General features: G+C 39.2%; 1 protein-coding gene across 5 annotated transcripts in view; it reads right to left on the bottom strand.

Annotated features, from left to right (window-relative positions):
- MARK1 (microtubule affinity regulating kinase 1) overlaps positions 1-25,111 on the bottom strand; it is a 68,620-nt gene that overhangs the window by 9,350 nt on the left and 34,159 nt on the right. For 4 of the 5 annotated variants that reach the window (XM_090263504.1, XM_090263500.1, XM_090263503.1 and 1 more), the window contains exons 5-16: positions 23,839-23,904; positions 20,056-20,126; positions 16,103-16,159; positions 13,907-14,143; positions 13,696-13,815; positions 8,935-9,034; positions 7,763-7,875; positions 5,159-5,312; positions 4,654-4,850; positions 3,152-3,249; positions 1,824-1,988; positions 428-679 (exon numbers count right to left, since the gene is read on the bottom strand). In XM_090263504.1, coding sequence (XP_090119630.1) covers positions 428-679; positions 1,824-1,988; positions 3,152-3,249; positions 4,654-4,850; positions 5,159-5,312; positions 7,763-7,875; positions 8,935-9,034; positions 13,696-13,815; positions 13,907-14,143; positions 16,103-16,159; positions 20,056-20,126; positions 23,839-23,904 — 1,630 coding nt within the window. Of the gene's footprint in view, positions 1-427; positions 680-1,823; positions 1,989-3,151; positions 3,250-4,653; positions 4,851-5,158; positions 5,313-7,762; positions 7,876-8,934; positions 9,035-13,695; positions 13,816-13,906; positions 14,144-16,102; positions 16,160-20,055; positions 20,127-23,838; positions 23,905-25,111 lie in introns of those variants that run through there. The other variant, XM_090263505.1, reaches the window with a different exon arrangement.

Below are 25,111 nucleotides of genomic sequence, written 5' to 3'. Positions count from 1 at the left end.
AAGTAATCTATGTGGCTGTCGTATACTGACTTTCTACATGGGAGAAAAAAAGGGCAACTGTTACTAGTGAGAAATCTTAAACTATTCCGGAGATAAGAAATATGTCAAGGATAAATGTAAACTACTTAATTCCTTTTTCTAAATCAAGGCTTCTAAGTAGGGGATAGCCTTTTTGTTAAAGCACGTTTTTGCTGTCAAGTTTTGCTCTTCCCACTCTAGAAAAATCTTAAATTCTCATTCTGTCCATTCTCCTTCTTTCTCTAGAGGGAAAAGAACTGATTGTTTTCTTCCAACAGCTGTAAAACAGCAGTTCTAATAAAATGTCATGACACCGTTTTGGAAAAGCGCTATAAAGGTGAAATAACCAAACACATGTACCCTTCCTTTATACGCCCCCAAGGCCGCAGGGACACGCGGCGGTACTGACCTGCGGACGAACCGGGAGGTGAGCTTGCTTATGATCCCGGTGGATGTGCCCCGCCGGGCGTGGGCAAAGGCCCCCGGCTCGTGGGACGGCGAGGCGGGCGGCCCGGTGTACACGGCGCTGCGCCGCTCCCGGAGCTGCTCCCCGTGGAAGGTGCTTCGGCTCGAGCTCCCGCGGGGGAACCGGTTTCGGTCTGGGGTGGCGGCACTAATACTGTGGGCAGACGGGGAAGCGGCAGGCACTCTCTGGGTGATCCTGTGGGACAGGTGACCACACACTGTTCAGAATAGTGACCGACTCCGAAACTAGACAAAATTTGCTATGGCCACTTATTTATTTATTTTTAGGGCAGTAAGCATTTTTATTACTATCTTTTTTCTTTTAATTAAATTTATTGGAGTGATATTAGTTAATGACATTATACATGTCGCAAGTGTACAGTTCTATAATGCACCAGCTGTATACTGATTGTGCTGTGTGCTCAGCTACGGCTACTTTTATTTGACCCCTTCTGTGTGTTCCTATAAGACAGTGGTGCAGGGTTAACCAGACTTACTAATGTGTTATCATATGCGGAAGGATAACATTTCCATCTGAAATGTTACCATTTAGCCACTAAAGATTAAGATACTACCGACACAGGTATACAAAGATAAACACACTCTTTAGTATCAGAAATGCCGAAACAGGGGTGCTTGCATACGCTTTTTCTTTTTTTCTTTCTTTTTTTTACTCTTATCTTAATCTAATGCACTAGCAACGTGGAATATGAATTTTATTGTTTATGAAAAAGCATGTGACTATAATCATTTCCTACTTACAATTTAGGCCTCGGTCATAGCTCCATGACACCACCAGGAGGATTAACAAACCTGACTGTCAAAGACGTTCCCCCACCTGAAAAAATCCTAATGCAGGCAAATACTAAAAAAGATAGTCTCACACTTTTCTACCCGGAAGGGCTCTTTGAGAGCACTGGCTTCCTCAACAGGGAAACTAAAAGGCCAGTTTTGTGAAGAAGGAGGAACAGGCAGGAGCCAGGACCACCGCCCAGAGGTCTCCACCCCCACATCTCAGGATTTGTTTCTAAATCATAAAACACTCAATTTACCTAAATGATCAATTAGGTAGCAATGCTTTACTTTTAAGAATGGATTTAAAATAAAATCATTCAAGAAAATGCCTCTAGGAAAGGACCTCATGATAAGCAATATTCTTGAAGAGCAGGGGATGTGGTAAGTTTCTGTCACATTCCTGCGTTTTGCATCTTGTCACACCTGCATCTTGTCACAACGCTGTTACTGTCACGGTGTCTACCATGGCTTCTCATGTGCTGCCATGTTTTTAAAAACTCTAACAAACCAAAAAAAAAGAAAAAAAAATGCAGCCAGCACATTACCCGGGTCGGTAAGCTTCAGAGCCGTCTTGAATGGTTGGCAGTGTGACTTTGATGGGGTGGCCAGAAGCGGACATGGACTTCTGGTGGCGAGGTCGTGCGGAGGGCATGCCGGACGCCACAGCGGGGCCCGCGGAGGAGATGCTGCTGGCCGACATCTCCGAGAGGCTTTCGGCGTGGAGCAGAAACGGAGAGAAGAAGGAAACTACAGTTCACTAAAACTTCAGAACTAGACACTTCAAAGTAAATGGATGACACCTTTCATAACCAAAGCACTTAAGAGAAATGAACATCTGTGCATTGTCGGTAGCGGACAAGTCACTCTTCTGGGGAGAGAGGCGCAGGGTGATTTGCCGCCACCTTCCATGGGAAGGGTCTGCCCGCCCTGCCCCTCTCTCTGCACGTGCCTCTGCGGCAGTAGGAAATGATGTTTATGGATGGATAAGATGACTGTGACTGGGGACACCTTTCACTTTCCAAAAAAACCACAGTCTGGTGTGTCATTCATAATTGGAGCACACATACTACTGCTGGGAGCATCAGTAAAACACCTTTAGCTCCTGTCGTGAATCAATAGGTCTAACTTCTGTAGATTATAAAGGAACTCCAGATTAGCACTTAGTACAGGAAACATAGTAAGTCAGAAACCAATCCCCAACTGTTTTTCTAGTCTCAAGGATCTTGTGTCCAAGGAAAATACCTTCCCATGCCTTACAATTAACAGACATTTACTTTACGCATCTATGACCTGAGAGGAAACAAATGTAAGAATGGTTTGTCCAGTCTACTGAAATGACTTGTAAGGAAGCGAAGCACAGAATTTTATTAGAATAAGCTCTCTGCCCTTTTGTGCTACGCTGATGAACAGTCCTGCGTTATAACTCATGATGAAAAGAAGCTAAATTTTAAAATGAAAATAACATGGCTTATCATTAATTGAAATAAAACCCTTGGAGAATTGTACTGTTCTCAACGATCCATGGAGATGGCCACATTTCTTCAGAGGAAGAAGGGAGCAGAGGGGATACACAGAGAATAAGACCCGAATGATGAAGATTAGATTATGATCTGCTTTGTTCCAGGCAAGCAGTACGTAACTTTAGAAAAGATGTTATACAGAAATTCTCAGGTTAAGAGATTTACCTCCTGTTCTCCCTAAATATCCCCCCCGACCCCCCCAGCCCAGAATGGAAGGCCCCCCAGTGAGAACGGCTGCCTGCAGTCTTCCTGCTTTGTACTCCCTTTCCTCTTGACCCATCAGCACGGGGCTGCGGGCGAGGCGCCGATGCAGGACAGTCGCACAGTCGCGTGACCTGGCACTGTGGCGTTACCTGCTGTCTTTCCCATTCTGCAGGGGCGTGTATCGCTCCATGGTCCTCTCGCAGACGTACGTATTCCTCCTGGCCATGCTGCCTCCAGCATAGACGTTCTTTAAGAGGGAAAAAAAGAGCATTTAAAAATCCTAACTGCCGTTGTGGAAAGTCAAAGAAATAACTGAAGCTGCAAATGACTCTGATAAAAACGCATGGTTGGTTTTAATTGACGAGAACCATGTCTGAACGAGTCCTGTGTCATCCCGCTCTCCTCTCTCTCCCTCTCCCTCTCTCTCTCTCCCTCCCTCCAGTAGGTTGTAGGAGTAAAAGGGAGAGCACATAAGGTCATCATCGCTGCAGTTCACTGTCCTCCGGCAGCAGCCAGCAGCAGTTTGGAAGCAGCCCAGAAGCAGGGGCCTTATTCTCTTCTCTATAAGCCAGGGGTGGGGACAGGACAGGACAGGACAGGGCAGGCGAGTGGTACAGGCAGCTTTATGGGACTAGGAGCAAGGGTCGAGCCCACGGAAATATTAGCAGAAACTGGAAGCCCGCAGCGGGGAAGATGGTGGGCCAGCCCGGGGTAATGCCGAGGAGAATACAGCACGTGGTCAAAGGCACAAGGCCACCGAGGGAGAGGCCACCAGTCCCACTCTGAGAATACACCCTCATTGCAGGCTTTGAGCCGGGAGGCTGGCTGAGTCCGAGAGCTCGGAGAAAAAAGAAAGACTAGGGAAAAAGGGACAGAGTCTCCTTACTGTGGGTCCGACCCTCCTGAGCGTGCAGGACACCCCTGCCACGCCCAGGACGCGGGACAAGCACTCGCTGGCTTAGGAATGGTTTCTGAAAGGGACGAACACTCTTCTGCTTAGCCCTTACGCTTACAGACCAAATTTCCCTACTTTTCCCCTAAGCCGGCTTTCAGGATTCTTTAAAAATACTCATTAGCTTAAACTGTGTTTAATCATAAGGTCTAGAAAGGTAATAGACATAACATATATGTATATATATGTATGTGTGTGTATGTGTATGTATATATATCTTAGTGCTCTTTTATATTTTCTATCTTTATTCTTTCCTGTTGCCTTACAGAACGTCACAACCTCCCTTCTAACTCCCATTACATAATTTCTTGAGTTTGCTGTTTTCAGTGAATAACGTGAGCCCCATTTATAAAGTAATAATGAACAGAGTCTGCCTTCACGGAACACCTGATGTGTAAACATAAAATTAAATGCACCAATAGTCAGGAAGTATCACAGAGGGAAATTGCAGGTGCCATTCTGTGGTGAGGTTCAGTGCAATTGAAAGAATTCATCTTTTACTTTTTTGTTCTTAAATTGCAAGTAGGAGAAGGTTGAGCCTTTTGGCATGTTCTTTAAATGCATGATCCACTTAAAAATTTTGAAATGCTTTTTTTAAAAAGATTAAAAAAAAATTAAAACAAAAGGCCTTTAGACAAATAATTCCGACGACAGCTAGCCGCCACGGACGGCAGCCGGCCAGGCAGCCCGGGCACTCACGCTGGGAGCAGTTGAAGACTTCTTTCTCTCTGGCCCTGCGAGGGGGCTGGCGGTCACCTCGCTCTTGGAGCCGACCGTTGTGCTGCCGAGCTTACGCACGACCACATCCCTGTCCCACTCCTCCTTCTGGTCACTCTCCACGCTGTTGGCCTGAGTCCTCTTCATGTAAGATATGGCAGAGGGAATGGATGGACCGGCTACAGTGAAAAGAATAAAAAAGCCGAGTTAGCTACACAACAGCTGACATAGTTTCTTTTCACGCACAAGGACTCTGTATTAAAAGTGCCTTTATTTGCATATTTTACACTGAAGGAAGCTGAAGGTGTCTAATTACAAAAATGAGGTCAGTCCCTGCAGAAGGGATTCTATTTGTCACCCAATAATAGCATCTGCGGTGACTGGGAATGACACAGGCACACGAAGGCATGGATGTAGAACGCTTAAAAAATATGAGTTTGGGCGGAATCAGTCTGGGTGTTGTTCACTTATGTGACTCATCCCCCACCATGATCACTAAAACGCCGCTGCTTCTGGTTGGCGGAGATGCTCCTCTGGACCTTCAGGTGAGCAGGGGACTGCAGAGAGCTGTTGTTTAAGTCACTACTGGGCCGGGACCTCTGACTCAAGTTTCCACTGGACAATGACTCACCGCCTTCAAACTAGAAGAAGAAGAAAGACCACCAGGGTTTCAAAACACAGCAATGTTTATGAAAACGACATGCTCTCTTCATTTTCTAATCTGTTCCCAGCCATACAAGGAGTCACTGGAACTTAAAAAAAATCACTCTGGATCTAGAGCTGGAAGTTGGCAAACGGGAAGGGAAGGGGATGGATGTCACAGTTCCCAGGAGCACGTGGGATCCTCTGTTATCTTGTCTAAATGGCTCTGGATCCTTAGTCAAAACACCAAATAACTGCTACCAGTTATTGAATGGCTATTATATACGGTGCTAAGTTCTTTATATAGGTTACTTTGTTTAATCATTACCCAAAAACCGACGATTTATTAATCTGCACTTTATGGATGGGAAGTGGAGGTTAAGAGAGCCAAGGGACATCTCTGGATTCAAGGTAAAGATAAAATCTAAAGTTTGCACATATTTTTTTGTTGTGTTTTGTCTTCTCTACCACATTTACAGAACCAAATGTGGTTTATCAGCTCTGATCAAGACATTGCATCTAGTGAGAACTAAGCAAGGCACACTGGAGATTAACACGCTATCCCTCTCCCTGTAACGTAAAAGATGTTTGTTGCCAGCCAACTTTTTACTGAATCACTGGCATCCCAAAGGGTAACCTAAATTCATATGTAAATATGCTAATGACAAATAGCATGATGATGAAAATTATAATAGGTAATAGCACACGGGAGATGTTCTAAGGACATCATAAGTATTAACTCACTTAACTCTCAAAACCCTACAAGGTAGTAGGTAGTATTATTATCCTCATTTTATGGACAGGAAACTGAGGCCCAGAGAAATGAAGTAAATTGCCCGAATGGCATAGTTAGTAGCTGGCTGGGTGGGGATTCAAAACCAGTGAACTTGGCTCCAAAGGTCAGGCTCTGATGACTTACAGGAGCCTCGGTAGTTTGTATTCGATATAGTTCAAACTTCGTTTTAATTCACACATGGGCTGGATTACACACTTGTCAGATCAGTACTTCCTTTATATTTAAGTTAATAGGAAAGTTAAAGATCTCATGAGTCAACCCTAAAATCCAAGTAGAAACAGTTCAGAGACTTCACAAATAACCGTCTGCAGCATTTCCCATTTCTGAAAATTCCCTCTCCTTCCTTCCTCTGACCCCACCTGTAAAGCAAGACTCCTCTCCTCCGCTACAATATGAGTGCCGACCTGGAAAGGCTCTTGAGAGCGTTAGATGAATCAATACTTGTGAAGTCCTTAGGACAGTGCCCGGCACATTACTGAGGATGACTCCCAGATCTGCGCATGTCATTCCAATCCCTCCCACTGGACCCAGGTCTCCATGCCCAAATGTCTACCAGACAGCTCCGCCTAACAGGAACCTCCAATTCAACCAACTTCTCGCCTTCCCCCTGAAATCTACTCCTTTCCCGTCTTGCCAAATGCACATAGAAACCAGGCACTTGTGCTAGAAATCTGCAGGTCTTTTAGCCCTCATTTCCAGCTGGGACCTGAGTACTGTGAATTCTCATACGGCGTGGCCCGTTGCAGATGCGCCCCCCCCCCCCCCAGCTCCCGGAGCCCCCAGCTCCTTCCGCTAATCACACGTTGCCGGCTGCTCCCGTGCCTGCGGGCCTGCGGGCTCCCGAGAGCAGACACTTCCTCGCCTTGCCATTCACGGTACTGAGGAGAGTTAGTTTCTGACATCGAGTAGGTTCGGTATGTCAGCTGAATGCACTGCTTCATTAATAGTTACCATCTAATTATTAATAATTTCAGCCGATCCTATAAAATGCCTCTGACAGATGTCAGATTTCCAACAACCCATCAATGCTCTGGGCTCTGTCCTTGACTCTAGATTGAAACTGTTGCATCTGTGGTCCCAGAGGATCGTTTGCTTATTTGGTTCAGTCGCCATTTGCAAACAGTTATTTCCTAAATTTATCTCATGATAGATCTGTGCTGGCCTCGAGAATTCCCACCGGAATGCACCAAAGCCACTTAACACGCTATAAGGTAAATATCACCAGCCTTTTCCTGGGTCCCCACCTATGCCAATCATTTAAGACATACACTTTGTTTTAAACGCTGTCACTGCCTCTGGTTTCAGGTCACTGCCTTTTCTGCACACCCAGAACAACCATGTTGCCTTGGGCAGGGCTGTTGCCATTGGGTGCACAAGTCTAGGGGTGCCACCCTCAAAGGCTAGCTTGTGAATGGTGCCTCTTTGAGCCAAGGCACCAGGCCTGCTTTTTCATAAGAGAACCTCTTGGTACCCAGAAATGAAGTCAGTGTATAACTTAGCATCTTGAATTTTGAATTCTAATACATAACAATGTTAGGGGCTGTATGTTACTTCTGATACCACACAGGATATATCTGCTCACATTGTATCTCATACTTAGCCGTCACTAGCTCAAGAAATAATTTATGTTCAATTAAAAAGTGAGAAACTTACTTCAGGTGGTTTTCTACCTAGAAGAATATAAGTCGCCATAACTTCATCATATTTCTGATTTATTAAGGCGTCATTTATCTCATCTCGTGCAAAGCCCATGGTCACCATGACATCTAGAAATAAAATAAAAAAAAAAGAAAACGCAAAATTTCTGAAAATGGGTTTATTTTAGTAAACAAATGAACACAAATCAGCCAAGTTTGCCAACATTAAATATGAAAACTAAGTTCTGAAATTTTAAAGTGTAATATCAATTATAAAAATTTCTGGATTATTAAGATGCTGTACATTCAGAAACTGTCTGGTCCCAATTTTCCAGGCAGAAATGATCTATAGCATGGGTTGTACGTGATGGGGCCCGGTACCCTTCTCACTGCCCAGCACATTCCTGAGCTGAATTCCTGTGTCCACCCAGAGACTCCATATCTGTCTATCTGTGTGTGACACACACAAAATCTCTTCTCCGCCCTCGCGCCCCCCCCCCCCAACACACCCTCAGACACTCATGGAGTGGTTTCTCTCATCTCTTTAACACTCTGCTTTCTGATCTGAGGGCAGGTTGACTCCTCTTTGCAAGGTTTGAATTCCACAGCTGCTCTATGGATAGATTCCTCACAGCCTAGAACACCCCCCTGCCCTCGCTCTAAGCCAGGTAGGAGCACAGGTGAGATGACTCAGTTTTTTGTCTCTAATGGCTGTGGGAAGGGAGCAAGAAATGAAGAGAACAGTTTGGAAGCAGAATAGAGCTGGGCTTGGGAGGCAGGATCCTGCTGAGATTCGGAAAACAGAAAGGAAGAGGCCCTATTAACTCAGGGCCTCCACATTTCTAGTTGAAACACACCCTATGTTTTGCTGATATTTATCAGCCTGATCAGTGCACTCGTACTTAAATCAGTCATTCTTCCTGTTAGAAATTGCTCTAAGGAAAGAATGAGGTTTATCGACATCATTTTGATTTTTATATCACTGTTGTCAACAACTGAATTAGATTATAATATGCATGAGAATAAGGAACTCGAAATTTGCAATGTTTAGTGCATATTTGGGGAAAGAAAAGATGATAATGCAAGTATTTGTCAAAGAACAATTACTTCCCATTTTAATTCTTAACCACGAAAGAACCCTTTCTTACAGCCTAGAGACAGCACCTCTCACAATATTTAAATACTTACCTATTCTTTTTGTGTCATTGAAGTCTGGCTCAGGCTCAGCATAGGGTTTCAGTTCTTCTTCTTCGTGACCCACATTCATCCACCGGTCTTTCATTATTTGCTAGGAAATAAATTCTATATTATGCTTGGCCAACCAGAACATCCAGCCACTAATGACAGCTCTACCCCAGTGAACAGGGACCAAATCACGAAGGTTTCTTTCAATCACGTCAGGAATGTCTTGCGAGAGTGTGACTTTGAAAAGTCTCCCTGGACAGAGTGTGGGGAGAGTGGACAGGAGGGTTCAAGCCGCAAGCACGGCATCAGCTCGGAGGCTCCCGCTGGGATGTAGGAGGGACGAGGCTGGTCTCAATGAAAGGCAGGCAGCGGCAAAGGAGAGCAGCACTTTCAATGTATAAGAACAACAGGGCCCTGTGGCTGGATGCGGGGGGAGAAGAGGAAGCGCTGAGAGGAACCGAAGGGGAGGCCCAGGTTTCTGGTTCAGGTAACTGAGTGTTGTTAAGGAGGAAAGCAAGCGACATTTTTGAAATGGCACTGAGAAAGGAGCCATTTGAGGAGGCAGGGAAGGGGCAAAAGGTGAGGAAAAACTTCCTTCCGTGCAAGGAAGGAAAGGTGAAGGTGGGAAGAAGGTCTGCTTAAGGGAGCATACAGGGGAGTCAACGCTATTCATTCAAAATGCAAAGACCTCTTCCAAGAACAACAGAAAGTAACAGAATATGCACAATGAAAGAGAAGAGAAGTGCAGAAGAACCCGTCCTTGGCTGTGTGAGCCTATGCCTGTACAAAATTCTTCCGTGGGAACCACAGTTAACATTCAAAGCCACGGGAGAAGTGCCGCCAGGACACAGAGGTGCTGGGTGACAGCGGGGTGCTCATGGGACCCCGGCTGCGTGGTTTCAGGTGAGGACGAGTCCCTGGACCCCAAAACGCACTGGACCTGTTGACTTAGCCTAAACCATTTCAGATTTCACTTGAGATCTCAAAGCAAGAAACAATAAGTCAGACAAGATCCCAAACTTAACAGAAGAAAGCTTACCTTAGCCATTGCTGCCAATGAGCATGAATGGCCTACTGGCTGGGAAATTCTAACCAAATAAGTGATTCAGATGGATGATAAGGAATTAAACAAATGAACAATGGGAATCCACACCTTCCACTTGGGTGCACATAAAAAAAATTATGGACTTTAGGACGGCCAGATGGAAATAATTTTTCTTAAATGGTTTCAACCTTTGTAAAGTACGTCTTGTGCTTCTGAGTTTGTACTTAAGCATCTTTCATTTTTTTAAAGAAAGGACTTTTATTAGTAGTAGGGTTACTGGCTGTACCGTCACTTGTACCAACCAGACATAAATAAATTGCTTAAGATGATCTTAGCTGCAGCTAAAAAAAAAAGGTATTAAAGTACTTTTTCAGGGGGACCGAACATGGCAGAGAAAGAGCAGAAAGGAGGAGCTTGGCTTTAGCTCAAATTCTGCATTATTTTGAAAGGTAACAGTCCGTCCTGGTCAAGAACTGGAAAATAGAAGAATATTTACATGGAAGAGCCCAAAAGTTTTGCCGTTTCTTTCTAATAAAAAAAAAAAATACTAGATACATCAATATTTAAATAAATAGGAAATAAAAAATTAGCGCACAACATAAAAACACAAATCCTTTTAAAATCAGGTGTGATATTATCCATCCCATTATTAGTACCTTATTAGGAAGAGCTGATAGCATTCATATACTCACCCCCCAAAATTATATAACAATTTAAAATCCAGAAATAACTACACAGGTCATGCAAACAGACTAGAAAATTAATTTCGCTAATTTTATTTTCATGGAGGTAGTTCATTCATAAGGCTTTAAGAAATACTTCCATAAAGTTTGCACTCGTATCTGAGAAGCAACAGGAAGGCGTTAAATAAGTTAAATAAGAAGTTCAGTAAGAAAATAAGTCGCCACCAAAAATTGTCTAAGTAAAATTTTAATGTTAGTAAATTATATACTGAAAAAAAGACTAGCGTTTACTCTAAGAAATAACTCATGATATGCAAGTAACACCGAAAAGAAATATATAAAGTTTCATTTTTTAAAAAATATGGGGGTTAATGGGAACTAGTTCATATTAAAATGTACAGCGCTAATACAAATGTATAAGGCTGAGGAATCAGACCCGTGGGGACAAGCAGCTGAGCGGCACAGAGACCTCACACGTGAAGAACAGGTTAATCTAGTCATTAAAAACACTGAGCATTGTCTTTAATGAAATAAATGAAAATTAAAGCAATCACGGCGAACTGCAGTCCTACCATAAAGGCATCAAACTGTAGAAATTATTATATCTGATACTGAATCAAGCTGTGGAGAACAGGAAGCTTCAGATGCCCTGGGCCACACACGATCTTTTGGCAACCAAGACAACACTGTTAGAACCCTCTGACGCAACAATTACGTTCTGGAGAATTCATCCAAGTATATATCCCGAAGGGAAAATAGTATGTCACATTATTTTTAGCAAAAACAATGAAAACAACCCAAATGTGCAAAAAGCAGGGAATAGTTAAATATCGTATGATACACACCCAAGGACAATGACGTTGCTAACAACAGGGAAGGTGCTCACTCGTCGGAAAAAGCAAAAACCAGGGACCCGATACTTTTAGGTTAAAAATAAAAAGACTGCACCGTGATATGAAAACAGTACAGCAGTATTAAAATTGATGTTTCTGCACTAAAGAGTAGTGTTTTGAAAATAGCAGTTTTTTATAGTTTATGGGTTTTTGTTGTTGTTGTCAAGTTGATAATAAAATTTGTAGGAAAAAATAAAAGTGAAGACTAATATAATTTTTGACATCCCTGCTATTTCAAGTTGCTTAAGATTTGGTATCAGAAATCTCTCTCTTCAAAAATAGCGTCAGGTTTCCCCGGAAAGTCATTTCTGGAAACTTTGAAGCAGACTAGCCTTTGTAGGGTGATATCTGCAATATTATAACATTCGCAATGTAGATTCCTGGTTCTGGGGCTAAAACCTTAGTTTTAATAAACTGGAACAGGTTCCAGACTATATTCAAATACATCAAGTTGAATTTTTGATGATCAAATGTTTTCATCATAATAACTCGGCCCTTAAATTCAACTCAGAGAATTTTAATACTTTAAGCTTTGACTTTTAATGCTAAAAATGAAAGATTTAATATTTGCCTACTGTAAATTAATCATCTTTAAGACACTAAGTACATCTTATATCTTCTCAACTGTCTATATATATATATATATATATATATATATATGTAACATCTATTCTCCCAAATAATTTTTTGTATGATTTTTTTGCTCTGCTAATGAACTGAGCTGATGCCTCAACTCTGGACATGTTATTTAGTGACATTCAGGTGAACGGGGCTCTTATGATAAAAAGTGAGTCATAAAGCAAGATTAGGAGAGACTTATGCTCCCATAAAATTTTAGAACTGATATGACACTGAATCATTTTAGCTTTTTAACTATTTCCCATAATTTTCTATGAAAAATGGTTGAAAGCAAGTTTAGAAAGGCAGCAATGTGGAAGTGGCTTTTCTACTGCACATATTTCTCTATTAAAACACTAACATATTCTCCCCCCCCGCCCCCAAAGGGGGGCGGAAATCGTAGGAAGAAACTCATCACATTTAAATAAGTCAGTAAAAAATATCTGATAATTGATTCATTGATACAAAGCATTTAAAATAACCTCACAATGGAAGTCATCATCCCTTAACTTCCATCAAAACATCCCGTGTCTTGTAGTGAAAAATATTTGTGAAAATGAAATTGTGAAGCCCATACTAAGCTGGGAGCTCTGTACACAGCCATTACTCACTCTAAGGCATGGGATCCATGCCAGAAAGCCCCATTGCTACACTAAAAAAGTACAGTTTCAATGAGCTGAATTGTCTGAATTTTCCTACCCTATCTGCTAAGGCGAACAAATGAAGATAAAGAAGTCCCAGTGAAAAATTCATGCTGAATCTCTGAAATTTACTCGGTACAGATAAAACATCACTCTTAAATATGAGATGGGCAAAATAGTTCAAAATAAGTTGTTCTACTTGCAGTATCAGAAGGAACAGAAGTTAGATATCTTGGTTATATGAATCTCTGAGGTTATTCCGCTATAACATAGTACATTTATAATAGCATGTATTATTATAAATAACCTCACATATGGTAAACTCACAAGTAGGTAACAACAGTGTATTAAGAAATGAAATACCTGTTTCCAATGTTTCATTTAAATATTTGCAAGTTTTCTGTACTAATGCTGAGAGATTTCTGTTAACGTTTTTTTTAATGTCAGATCCTAATTTCAGATAGAGACATGAAGTATTTACCAGATTAAAAATTTCAGTATCTTCTTTTATCTTCAAAACGTTTGTACTTATTAAATACAAGTTTTCTGCACTGGATCAGGTAATGTCTGGCAAGGCTAGGTTTTCCTCCTTCCCCAACTAAAAGTCCGTTTCCCCCTATTTTTACGTTGTTTTAATGTTAATACTTCATTTCAGGACAAAGAAGAAATAACGGTCTTTACAGAAATGTACTGTGATAACTTGCGAATAGTGAAAGAATATGTAACTTTTCTAGCTCTAAAAAAAAAAAGACAAATTAGATAATTGGGCAATTTTCTTAAAACACACACACAGACACGCAGAAAAAATTATTTTAAAATGCTCTTCAGTTCCTGAAACAGTTTAATCGTTAACTGTAAATCCGGAGTACAGAAAACAGACTTACTTCCAAGCTGCCCCTCTTAATGGGATTCAGCACTAACAGCTTCTTGAGAAGGTTTTCACAGTCCGTGGACATGTAGAAGGGAATGCGGTATTTCCCCCGCAAGACGCGCTCCCGCAGCTCCTGAAAGAGGCGAGAGGAAGCACGTGTCACTGGCTTCTGCGAAGAAGCCCACGCGCGCGGAGAAAGCGCGGCCGCCGAGCTCAGCGGGTACCTTGAGGTTCTGGCCGTCGAAGGGCAGGGAGCCGCTGACCAGCGTGTAGAGGATGACGCCCAGGCTCCACACGTCCACCTCGGGCCCGTCGTACTTCTTGCCTTGGAAGAGCTCCGGGGCGGCGTAGGGGGGGCTCCCGCAAAACGTGTCCAATTTGTTCCCGACTGTAAACTCGTTACTAAAACCAAAGTCAGCAATTTTAATATTCATATCAGCATCAAGGAGAAGGTTTTCAGCCTAAGAAAAAAATAATAAAAAGGACAATGTGAAGAACCCACATAACATCAGGTATCCGTTATCACTTTCAGATCCCAAACACGTATCTTTTGCCTCCCGGTTTTCGATGTGATAGCAAATACGGGAGCCCAGCAGGGTGGGTCACTGGGCGTCTGCTCAGAATTACATCTGCAGAGGGCTGATTTTAACACTATACAAGGAAAGTGCTCATTTTTATGCATATCTGCAACTATTTAAGAACGGTTATTTAAAGCCCACTTTTTCTTCAAGGTAAGTGACATCCTGGAACTGTATCTTCATATGACTTAGCCAAAAGAACCTCGGTCAACATAACAACCAAACTGTTTTGGGCTTAAATCCTCAAGTTTACCCAACAATGCTCTATTTTAATAGAGGGTCATCGGTTAATGCAACGCTATGCCTACAGTAACTGCCCGCTGGGGCTTCTGGGACTCCTGAGTTCACTCCTTCGTCCTCTCCTATAGAATGCTTCCTCCACAAAGCTCTGTTCTTCACTAAAACAATACTGTGTAATACCGACTCCTTTAGATCTTGCATGTTCAAGCTTCCTTTTGCTGCTGTAAAACTAGGTTCTCTTCTGGAGGTATCTTATGGTAGAAAGCAGTGATTCTCTGCTCCCTCCCTCTGTGCTTTAAGACGCTAGTTTTCTAAAATCCTAAATCAGAATCACTCAGATAAAATTTGAAATGTGCCTTTTGTAACTGCGAGTGATTCAATAAAGTATTTGCTTTTGTACAAGTTTTTTAAAACATTAAACTCTGTTACAACTGATCGACTAACAAAGCTATAGGGTACTTTGTAGGTGTGTTTTATCAGGTTTCAAAAAGGAGTAATATTTGATTAACATTAAAAGGCAATCTGTGGGTTGAAAGGTAATATCTATAAACCACATGCCTGATAAAGGGTTAATATGCAAAACACAGGGTGGGGCAAAAAGTAGGTTTACAGTTGTTCATATGGAAAATAATACAGCAATGGATAAATAATAACACGAGAATAAACTCTCTTTCATGGACTCACAACTGTAAACCTACTTTTGCCCCACCCTGTATATAAGGACTTCATAGAGCTCAATAGCAAAAACAAAACAAAACAAAACCCTCAAAAAACAATCAAAGCCCCTCCAGAGACATTTTTCCGAAGAGCATACACATGGCCAACAGGTACAGGAGAAGGTGCTCAACATCACTCATCATCAGGGAAATGCACATCAAAAATCACAGTGAGGTACCAAATTGCCTGTCGGGGATGGCTAGCATAAAAAAATCTAAGTGTTGGGGAGGATGCAGAGAAAAGGGAATCCTTGTACTCTATTGATGGAAATGTAAATTGGTACAGACATTATGGAAAACCGTATGGAGGTCCTCGAAAAACTAAAATCGGAACTACCTTTGACCCAGCAATCCCTCTTTCGGATGTATACCCGACGGAAATAAAATCGGTACCTCAAAGAGATCTGTGCTCTCATGTTTCCTGCCACAAACTTTTCCTTTCAAACATTTCTTACATCAAAGTACGTAACTTTATACTGATCAGACACATTTGAAAATGTTTAAAAATTTTCCTTATTTCTTTGCGCTTTAATGTAAAGATGAGAATTGGCTCTTATATCTGATCAACCTGGGTTTGTGCCCTGACCTTGCTTCTGACTGAATGCGATCTTAGGCACTTTTACTGTGAGATGAAGTTCCATATTTATCAATTTAAAACAAGCTTATTAATGGTGAATCAAATCCTCTAGTCTTTAATGCTAGATATCTACTCATAGATTTTCATTTTCTCAGTGAAAATATTGCCTTTCATAAAGTTGCTGTGAAGATTAAATAAAAACTCATTTCCTTGAATAGTGCCTGGCACAATTAGGCAACCAGATAGCTCTAATATTATAAACTATCAGGTAGTAGTTTAAAATTTTCTGTTATAAAATCAATGGCTTACCTTAAGATCACGGTGAACAATGCACTTTTGATGACAATACTGCACAGCAGATACAATCTGAAATAAATATTTGGATAAAAGATTAAATATTATTTTATAGGAAAAAAATCACAATTTCCTCCAATTTAGATAAATGACTAACTTGAATTTTAAACTAATATTAAATAATTTCACTGTTCCTTTACTTTAGAAAACTAGACACATCAAAGTTAAAGTGATGAAATTCATTCTTAATATAGAAAATGTGGAAGAGGAGCATTGGCTTGCTAAAGTATACAAAAACTATTGCTTTATCAGAATTGTGAGGATTTTTATGGGTTATTGTATTTCTCTGTTTACATGATCAGCTGTGTATAATTTATAGTTTTGGTCAAATGGTTTATTTATTCTAATGTTGGAATAAGAACTCTGGCAAACATAAATCAGTATTCCAAGATAGTTGGTTTAAGTTCAAAAGCAAAACTCTCTTCTAGGAATTATATAAAATGTGTTCAACACATGTTTCTTAAGTGAAGCCAACTGACTGAGAACTTATCAGTGAGGTATTTAGCACTGTCCTTTGTGTGTTTGAATATAAAAATATGGGGAAAATTTGTGCCTTCACAATAAACGCTATTATCCAAAGAAAAGAATAAAAAAATAAAATTTAGTTTTAAACCTGTCACTAAGTCAGGTGGGCAAATCTGCAACTAGACTTTGTATGCAGTCATAATTTTCAACCATTAGCTCAGGCTTGTTGGAGACAAGAGCTAAATAGGGAGGAACCCAACAGATTAAGAGCCAAAGGTACAAATGAGAATAGGTTATAGCAATTCTTTCATAGTAATGTACTACATTACATACAGAATTGGAAAAGAGTCTTATAGCAATCAAGTATGAGCTATTTTGTACCAATAATTATATCTGATGTCTAGGAAGATAACCATCTTAATGCACAACAGAACATTCAATTCTGTGGATTCAGTTAAATGTAAACACAGTTTGAATATTGAGTATTGGTTAGGCATTTACAAATGGAGATAGTAATGAGATTTCAAAAAGTCTAAAGATGATGTGAGTATGACCATGTGAACAGGAACATGGGTTAAAACAAAACTTCTAGGTAACAGAAGTGAAACTGACAGTTCAGTATTCTGAAATCATCCTGATGCATATTAAAATGGTTCAAAGACAGAGAAGACATGAATTCAACACAAAATCAACACACAATGAGTAATATGTGATTTGATTAAATTTATTTTGAGTCAACAGTCAGTTTATTGAGTACCTGCTATGTGCAAGAAAATGTGCTACAGAAACACAAAAATTAGCACTACGTGGCCCCTGCCCCTGTGGAGCTGGCAGTCTGTTTAGGAGACATGTGTGTGAGTGACCATAATACAAGGCAGAGTCATAGAAGCAGAAGTACAAAGAAGTGAGGAGACCAAAAAAATATATAATCCATTCAGTTAGCAGTGCTTCCTGGAGTTGGTGATACTTGAGCTAGGCCATTCCTGAAGGGCAGTAATATTTTAAAACGTGCAGATTTGGTGATGAGGTGGAAGGGGTGAAGGGGGTGAAATGTACCGATGCTGAGGATACACACTATTTGAAAAGTTGGTGGGAAATGGTCATAGTAAACCTTGAAAGACAGGTTGGCAAGTCTCTGAATTCCAAACTAAGCAGGTACTAGATAACCACTAGGTGTTTCTGAGCAGAAAGATTATGGATGACAATGGTCAATTTGAAGCATGAGTCCCCAGAATACAGAAGAACCTTACAATGAATATTTACAGCCTGTTTGCTGAATCAATATGCTTCAAAATTCTAATATCCAATGTCCTCTGAAATATGGTCATTAGCCAAGAGAGCTACATATTTATATATAGATATTAATACTTCTTACTGAACATAATACATGGCTATAGTATGTTCATACTATAAGACTGTATTTGTACCGTGGATGACAGAAATTTGCTAATAAGATTATCTTTTTCAAGTTCCTTTGTCTTGATACAGTGAAGGCGTGTTACAGACAATGATCTGGTTACCAAACACGCATTTCACGTCAGCAGAACAATCTATGAAAGCAGTTCTACAGGCACTTACGAAATAAAAACCCCATGGGCCTCAAAGTCCTAAGAATGGAAAGATAATTAAAGAGAATGCTCCTTATTACGCATTCATTCTCCCCAACCTCTATGACCTCTGGCCTCTAGCAGTCAAACAGTGTGGTTTATAGTATTACCACACTTACCTAGCAGGTACAATTTCTGCCATGAAAGAAAGTCTGACTCTGACTCATTGGGAGAACCCCATCCACAAGTCCAAGTTTTACTGCATCATTCAGTGGCCAGACCCTTCCTTCTCAAAACATCCGTGAATAGGATGTAGGAATTTCCCTATGGTCCTTCAGTTATAGATCGTGAAAACATGGACCACTGTGAGCCCTACACTGCCCCTAAGACCAGACATGTCAGTGTGATATGATTGCTAGGGTTCCCTTGCAATTAGTTATGAAGTGGGTCAGGAATTCCCAGGCTTGAAGCAACAGCCTTGATACTGGAAGAGTTGAGTCAATACTACAATTTTCCTGCAGGCCATCAAATCCTAAGGAATACAGAGGCACTGTATAAGCAATGGCTGCTAACGTGGCCTTCAACTGTCTGGCGCCTTTGCTGTGTCTAATGGTAGAGCCAAGGACATAGAATATCAACAGTTGGAGAAGTCTTGAAGAAGAGGGCAAGAAAAAAACCTGTTTAACTTTTGGATATAGCATTCTCCAAAGTAATCACAGAGTGAGTTTGTTTTGTGAAACCTCTGTTGCTATCTCACAGAATCATGACTTTTCAGAACACAATTTCCAAAATGCTTCATGCCAAAGGTATACATAGACCTTCTATTCAGGATAGAGTCCTAGAATCATGCATCTTACAACAGCTAAATCTAAAAACAACTGGTAATAAGGGAGCAACTTTGAGAAACTGAATGGTGTTCAGCTCACGTACTGCTAAACTCTTTCCTGTCCTGAGCTGGCTGTCCAGGTCAGGCTTGCCTTAAGTAACGTGCTGTATGGTCATCATTTTAATGTCATTGTGATTTCAATATCAGTCATTGTAGTTTTAGTTAGTAGCTGACAAGCAAGAAAATCCCAATTGCCATTAAATATTCCCACTGGGATCTTAATGCATATTTTAAAGACTTAACTACTCACTTACTGTTTTTTCAGTCAGCTGATTTTAGATATAGTAAGTGGTCTGCTGAAACTTTACTTCAGTAAATGTTAAAAACAATTTATAATGTATTAATGTGTCATTTCTATAGTAATTTATATAGCATGCTAATTTTAATCCCTTTATTCCTAAAAATTGAAAATAAAATCCTAAATCAACCTAAATTACTTTTTCTTATGTTATCAGTTCTGTAGCAAGTCATATTAAGGTTGAACAGAAAATACAAATATCTTACCATAGTCTTCTGTCACACTTGAAAGGTTCCTTGCCTACCTGACTAAATAAAATTGACCATAGTCTTTAAAGCTATAAAAATATAAGTTCTAATACCAAGGCACCTTTAATAACAAAAGAACATAACACAATAACCTCTTTATACAGCACATATATATACTGTACACACAGAGCTAACAATACTTGATAATAATTATTAGGTAAAGGATTAAGTATTTCCTTTCTATCCCAGTCCAGTCTATATTTCCAAGACTATCAAAGAGTTAATGAGTCTCACCTATAAGCATTTCACTATTTATGATCATCTAAAATAACCATTTGCAACTCTCTTAAATTAAATTCAGGAGGAACAGATTTCTTTTTCAGTTTTCCATTCATAAAAAGTATAAGAAAGCAAGGGATTTTCCTTTTTAAAATACCACAGACCCTGAAGTTCAGTTTGTGACGCTGTCCATTGTACATTACTAAAAATATCATCAAAACAAAGTTGAAAACTACTTTCCATACCTGCCTAAATTTTGCACGGGCCTCTTTTTCTTTCATTCTTCCATGGGCAACTAAGTAATCAAATACTTCACCTGAATCAGAAAGGTAAAGCAGGCAGTAAAATATACATAAGATTTTCAATTAACAATATATGCAAATGTCAAATGTTTGCCTTGTTTTTAAAGAAGCTTCTGGCCCACATTTCTCTGAAAGTTCTATGTAAATCACAAACTATCCCATGAAGTAAAAAAAAAGGAAAAGATTACATAAAGAATGGAGTATTGGTAGCAGCTTAGTGATTTCGCAAAGCTCTTTAAAGAATAAGTCATAAAAACATAACCAAGAAAACTTGCTTTCTGCTTTTCAAGTATTATGTAAAAAAGAAAAATACAGTCAACTCTTTATTATCTGTTCTAATAAAGGGAAGCCACAGCACGGGCAGTCAGAAATTGTATTTGGCTTTGAATCTGGGGCCTACATTTCAAATAAAATAACCAAAGTCTTAGTAGGCTGGGTCTCTCTTTCAATTCACATAGCCTTTTCAAATTCCACCTCACCATCTCCACACACACTGGTTTCCTTCTTTTCCTTCCTACACTCTGATTACACTGATTCTCCTCATACTCGCTTCATCGATTTTGTATCTAACTATTATTATATAGAATTAAATTGTCCTTATGTGCATCTTCTACTACCCCAAATGAACGTCAACTACACGGACACCATCAAATCTGTACTTCCTTTGTACCCCCAGCCTCATGACAGAACACAAAGTGGACAAACATACGTATTTGTTGAAATAAGTTATAGACAACTGAACACTGTAGAAATTTTTCTATTCCATTACTTTACATGTCTGTAAGTTACTTCATTTTTTTCCTAGTCAATAATAGTAAAAAAGCAAAAAACAAACAAACAAAAAAAAAAACCCTCAAATTAATGTTTAGTTACAATATTAAAAAAAATAATCTCCGTTTAAGGCAGAAATTTATTTTTTGTGTCCTTTACCATTTGCACCATATAGATATACATGCATGCTAAAAACTCACAAAATGGCTTAAAGGTTCGAGTAAAGTACAGCAAAGTGGTTAAAAACTCAGGCTTTAGAATCAGGCCGATTTTGGTACCAATCCTGGTTTGGCCCAAGGTAGCTTTCAGGAGGCATTAGGAAGGGTTCGTAACTTCATTAAGACCCAGATTCTATCTACTGCCTACCTCACGTGGCTTCTGGGGGAGTTAAATGAGATAATGCATGTGCTTAGCACAGTGACTGGCATATAGAAAGCACTCAATAAATTATATATTTGTATCTAGGTATACAGATATATGACATATACATGGATATGCAATACCAATCCTAGGATATAAGTAAAATATTAAAAATCAAATATGCGATGATGTATGTCAGATGAAACTAATACGTCTACGATGTCAGACGGCAATTACTTAAATGATTGAATGGGATGACGACGACAGAGAAATGAAGGAATGCTTCAGTTGACTCATCATAGGAGTTAATTTGGGATGTGTGAGCTTAGGCTGGGAAAGATACACACAAGAGTCCAAAACGCTGGACTGCTCTTCAGTTCTACCGGGAACATTCAGATCCCAAATGTTGACACGACTCCGTCCTCCACTTATTATGTACTGTCTGTTTATGGTTTGCTCTCTCAGCTAGAATGTATCCTTCTTGAGGGCAGGGATTTAGTCTTAGCTCACCCAGCACCTAGAACATTACCTAGTACATAGAAAACATTTAATAAATATTGTTTGCGTGAAGGAGAGAAGGAATAAATGCACCATTCCAGAGTAGCTCTGACACCTACTTTGAAAAGGTTCTTTTGGACAAAATGTAGTTCAAAATCATAAAGGAGATCCTGGCCTTCCCCATCACTGGAAATCGTTTGCCCCATTATTGAACCAAAATCGCTTGGTCCACTCCTGGCCAAGAGGCAGCTGACTCCGCTCCTCCGGTTCATGCTAGATTTCTGTGTGCATGCACGTCAAATGCAACCTTAAAATATCTGGACATTTCAGAGGAAAAATATGAAGTGTACTATTCAGAGTAGTTTTGCCACTGTTAGATTAAAAGGGCAGGAAAATGATTTCAGATTTACTGCCAGAACCATGACGGTTTATTTCCAGGATCACTGAGTGGCAAGACCAGAGACAATCGGTCCCTAGGAATCCGAACTGAAGGAGGGACCACCTGGTCGGGGCTGAATCCCAGGACACCACCTCTACTTTACGCTGCTCCTTCCCACTACGCTTCTGAAGGAGGGCAGCGGGGACACTGTGTGCTCCGTCTCTCCAGCCATCGACCCCCTTCATTAGCACCAATAGAGAGTTGACTGTACCCACTGTTCATCATTAAAACAGTATCCCTATTACCACGGCTTGCAGTGGACCTTCATAAACACAGAATGGTGTCCACAGAGGCTTAGTACTCTGTAATTTTTCCTGTCAAAGCATGTCTAGCCCCCTTTTCTAGACTTTAGATGACTAAAATAAAAAAAAAAAGGGTCTAACTGAACTAAAAATAACACTCAGGGTTCCCACGCTGACAAAATGTTATATAAATCTAACTAAAGGTTGGAAAGTAGAACAATAGTTCATTACGTGTTTTTTGTAGGTTTGTTAATTTTATTATAGACCTTCATTTTATGTAAATTTCCACAGTTGAATAACTGTTTAAAATTTTAAAAATTAATAACATAGGTTTTCAAGTTAAGTAAAGAAATCTACACTGAAATATCTTCAGGATAGAAAAAAAGCTTTGTAAAACACCAAATCTACCAAAACTTTCAGTTTTTAAAAATTTAGATGCTGTGGACTAGAATAAATCCTTTTATTCTAGTTACATAAAATCTGAATCACCAGGAAAATCTATATACTTTATCAGCTAAAAGGACTAACACTGTTATTCTATTGATTAGCAAAAGACTTAATTAGCCAAAGTGGTTTAAATACTTACGGCCTCCCTCCCTCTTCTTTAATTGCTGACATTTTCTGAACCCTTACAACCTTCAAGTATTCCTTTTTTACTTACTGAATGATTTAACTCCATATATTTTAAACCTGCTTCTAAGAAACTTAAGTCCTATGCCCGACAGAACTGTGATTTTCAGCCAGTGTATATATCATTTGAGGGAAAAGCAGAGGAAAATAGTTTTCTATATGTATCAGTATTTAAAAAATCATTTCTATTTTTGACACTACGTACTAAAAATACATATTATATTCTACTACAAATGCATCTTACTATTTCCCTGTCAACTCACTCTTTTAACTTAGAAAATATTTAGATCAACACCTGTTTAAATTAAAACATTTTATGGATTATCTTGAAAATGCACATATACTGAGAATCTGTCATACATGAACAATCAGTGGAATAAACATCTGACCTAGAATATGCCTTTGCCTTAGATTTAATAAATACATTCTGAATTTGAGATTTCCTGTTTTTAGCCAAAAGCTTCTAATCATCATCATAATAGGACATATTATATCATATTATACTGTTTAGATAAAAGATTCAAACCATTTTTAGATAACAATGCAAACTTAGTTTTAAAAATGTACCTAAGTAATTTTTAAATGAGCCAAAAATCCAACTTTTAAATGTAGGATCAATAGGTGTTGAAAGTGAACACAGGATTTTCCTTATGGTATCATTTAAGGACATTTTAATAAAACTATAAATTCATTAGCATCAATGAAGACATACATTTTATAATTAATCTTAGGTGTTGACAGCTCTATGTCGTACCAAAGATCACTTTTCAAGCCCCTCATCCTTACCCCCACTTGCATATTCCATGATTAAATACAGGGTCTTCTCTGTTTCAATAACTTCAAACAATTTTACTGAAAAAGAAATGAGAAATATAACTCTGTAATTGTCATCACATATTGGACATGTTTTAATAAAATTTAAGGTAATACTAAACAAGGGGAAATTTTTGAGTATTTATTACAGATTATAAATTACAATTTTACATATTTACTTTTAAAAGGGGTTTTATTTAGTTATTTATCTTCAGAGAGAGGAAAAGGGAGGGAGAGAAACACCAATGTGTGGTTGCCTCTGTGAGGTCCCCAAGTGGAGACCTGGCCTGCAACCCAGGCATGTGCCCTGACTGGGAATCGAACCAGTGACCCTTTGGTTTGCAGGCCAACACTCAATCCACTGAGCCACACCAGCCAGGGCAACAATTTTAAATTGAAAAAGTCTCTCAAGGGTTATTACTATTGTGGAAGAAAACTACTTACTATGAAGTGATATGATACCACCTCCTGGGTCAAAAGAGAGTTAGGTTTTTGGCATTAAAAAACCATTACTTTTCCTAATCAGAATAATGTAATAAAAAGAATATCTTAAAATCAGAAGATAAATATTTTTTACAATAATAAAATTTTAACTAAAGCTTTAAAAGATGCTATATTGTACTGGGCATATCAAAGATGTTAAATAATCTTTAGTATAGAAACAAAAAAAATCTATAAATATGTAGTAATATAAAAGTTTCTAGTTAAAAACTACCAAATTATCAAATTTATATAGTTGAAATTATATACTACAAATAATTATATTAACATCTCTAATAAACATAAGATTTTTAAGTGTGCAAGAAAGAAATGTTTAAAAAACAGATTAAAAGAATAATTGATTTCTACTGCTTACAATCCAATGATTTCATATAACACATGTAATCAACATATTTACTTGTAAATATAAGGGTAAACCAGAATTTATGAAAATAAATTTACTAAAATTGTAATCAGCTCTATTTTTAATTCAAATTAGTTATTTTGCTTTTAAACTATGATCAAACCACAATGTATATTACCAAATCACTTGTAATTTATTTTTTACAAATATCTAAAGGGCACGTAATCTCTCTCTAGAGAGATCAAGTAAGGAGATACAAAAAAAAAAAAAAAAAACTATGTATATGCATTAACTCCAAGTCATATCCATTATTTTAATGAAAAGCAGAGAGAGCAAGGTGGTACAAAACAGTACACTGTAGCTCTCAGTTAACACCTTTAGGGTCTATTTTACCCAAGTGTC

The sequence above is a fragment of the Furipterus horrens genome, unplaced genomic scaffold (assembly GCF_987537825.1).
Source record: "Furipterus horrens unplaced genomic scaffold, mFurHor1.1.pri manual_scaffold_15, whole genome shotgun sequence".
Lineage (NCBI taxonomy): Eukaryota > Metazoa > Chordata > Mammalia > Chiroptera > Furipteridae > Furipterus > Furipterus horrens.
This window is presented reverse-complemented; position numbering and strand designations above follow the sequence as displayed.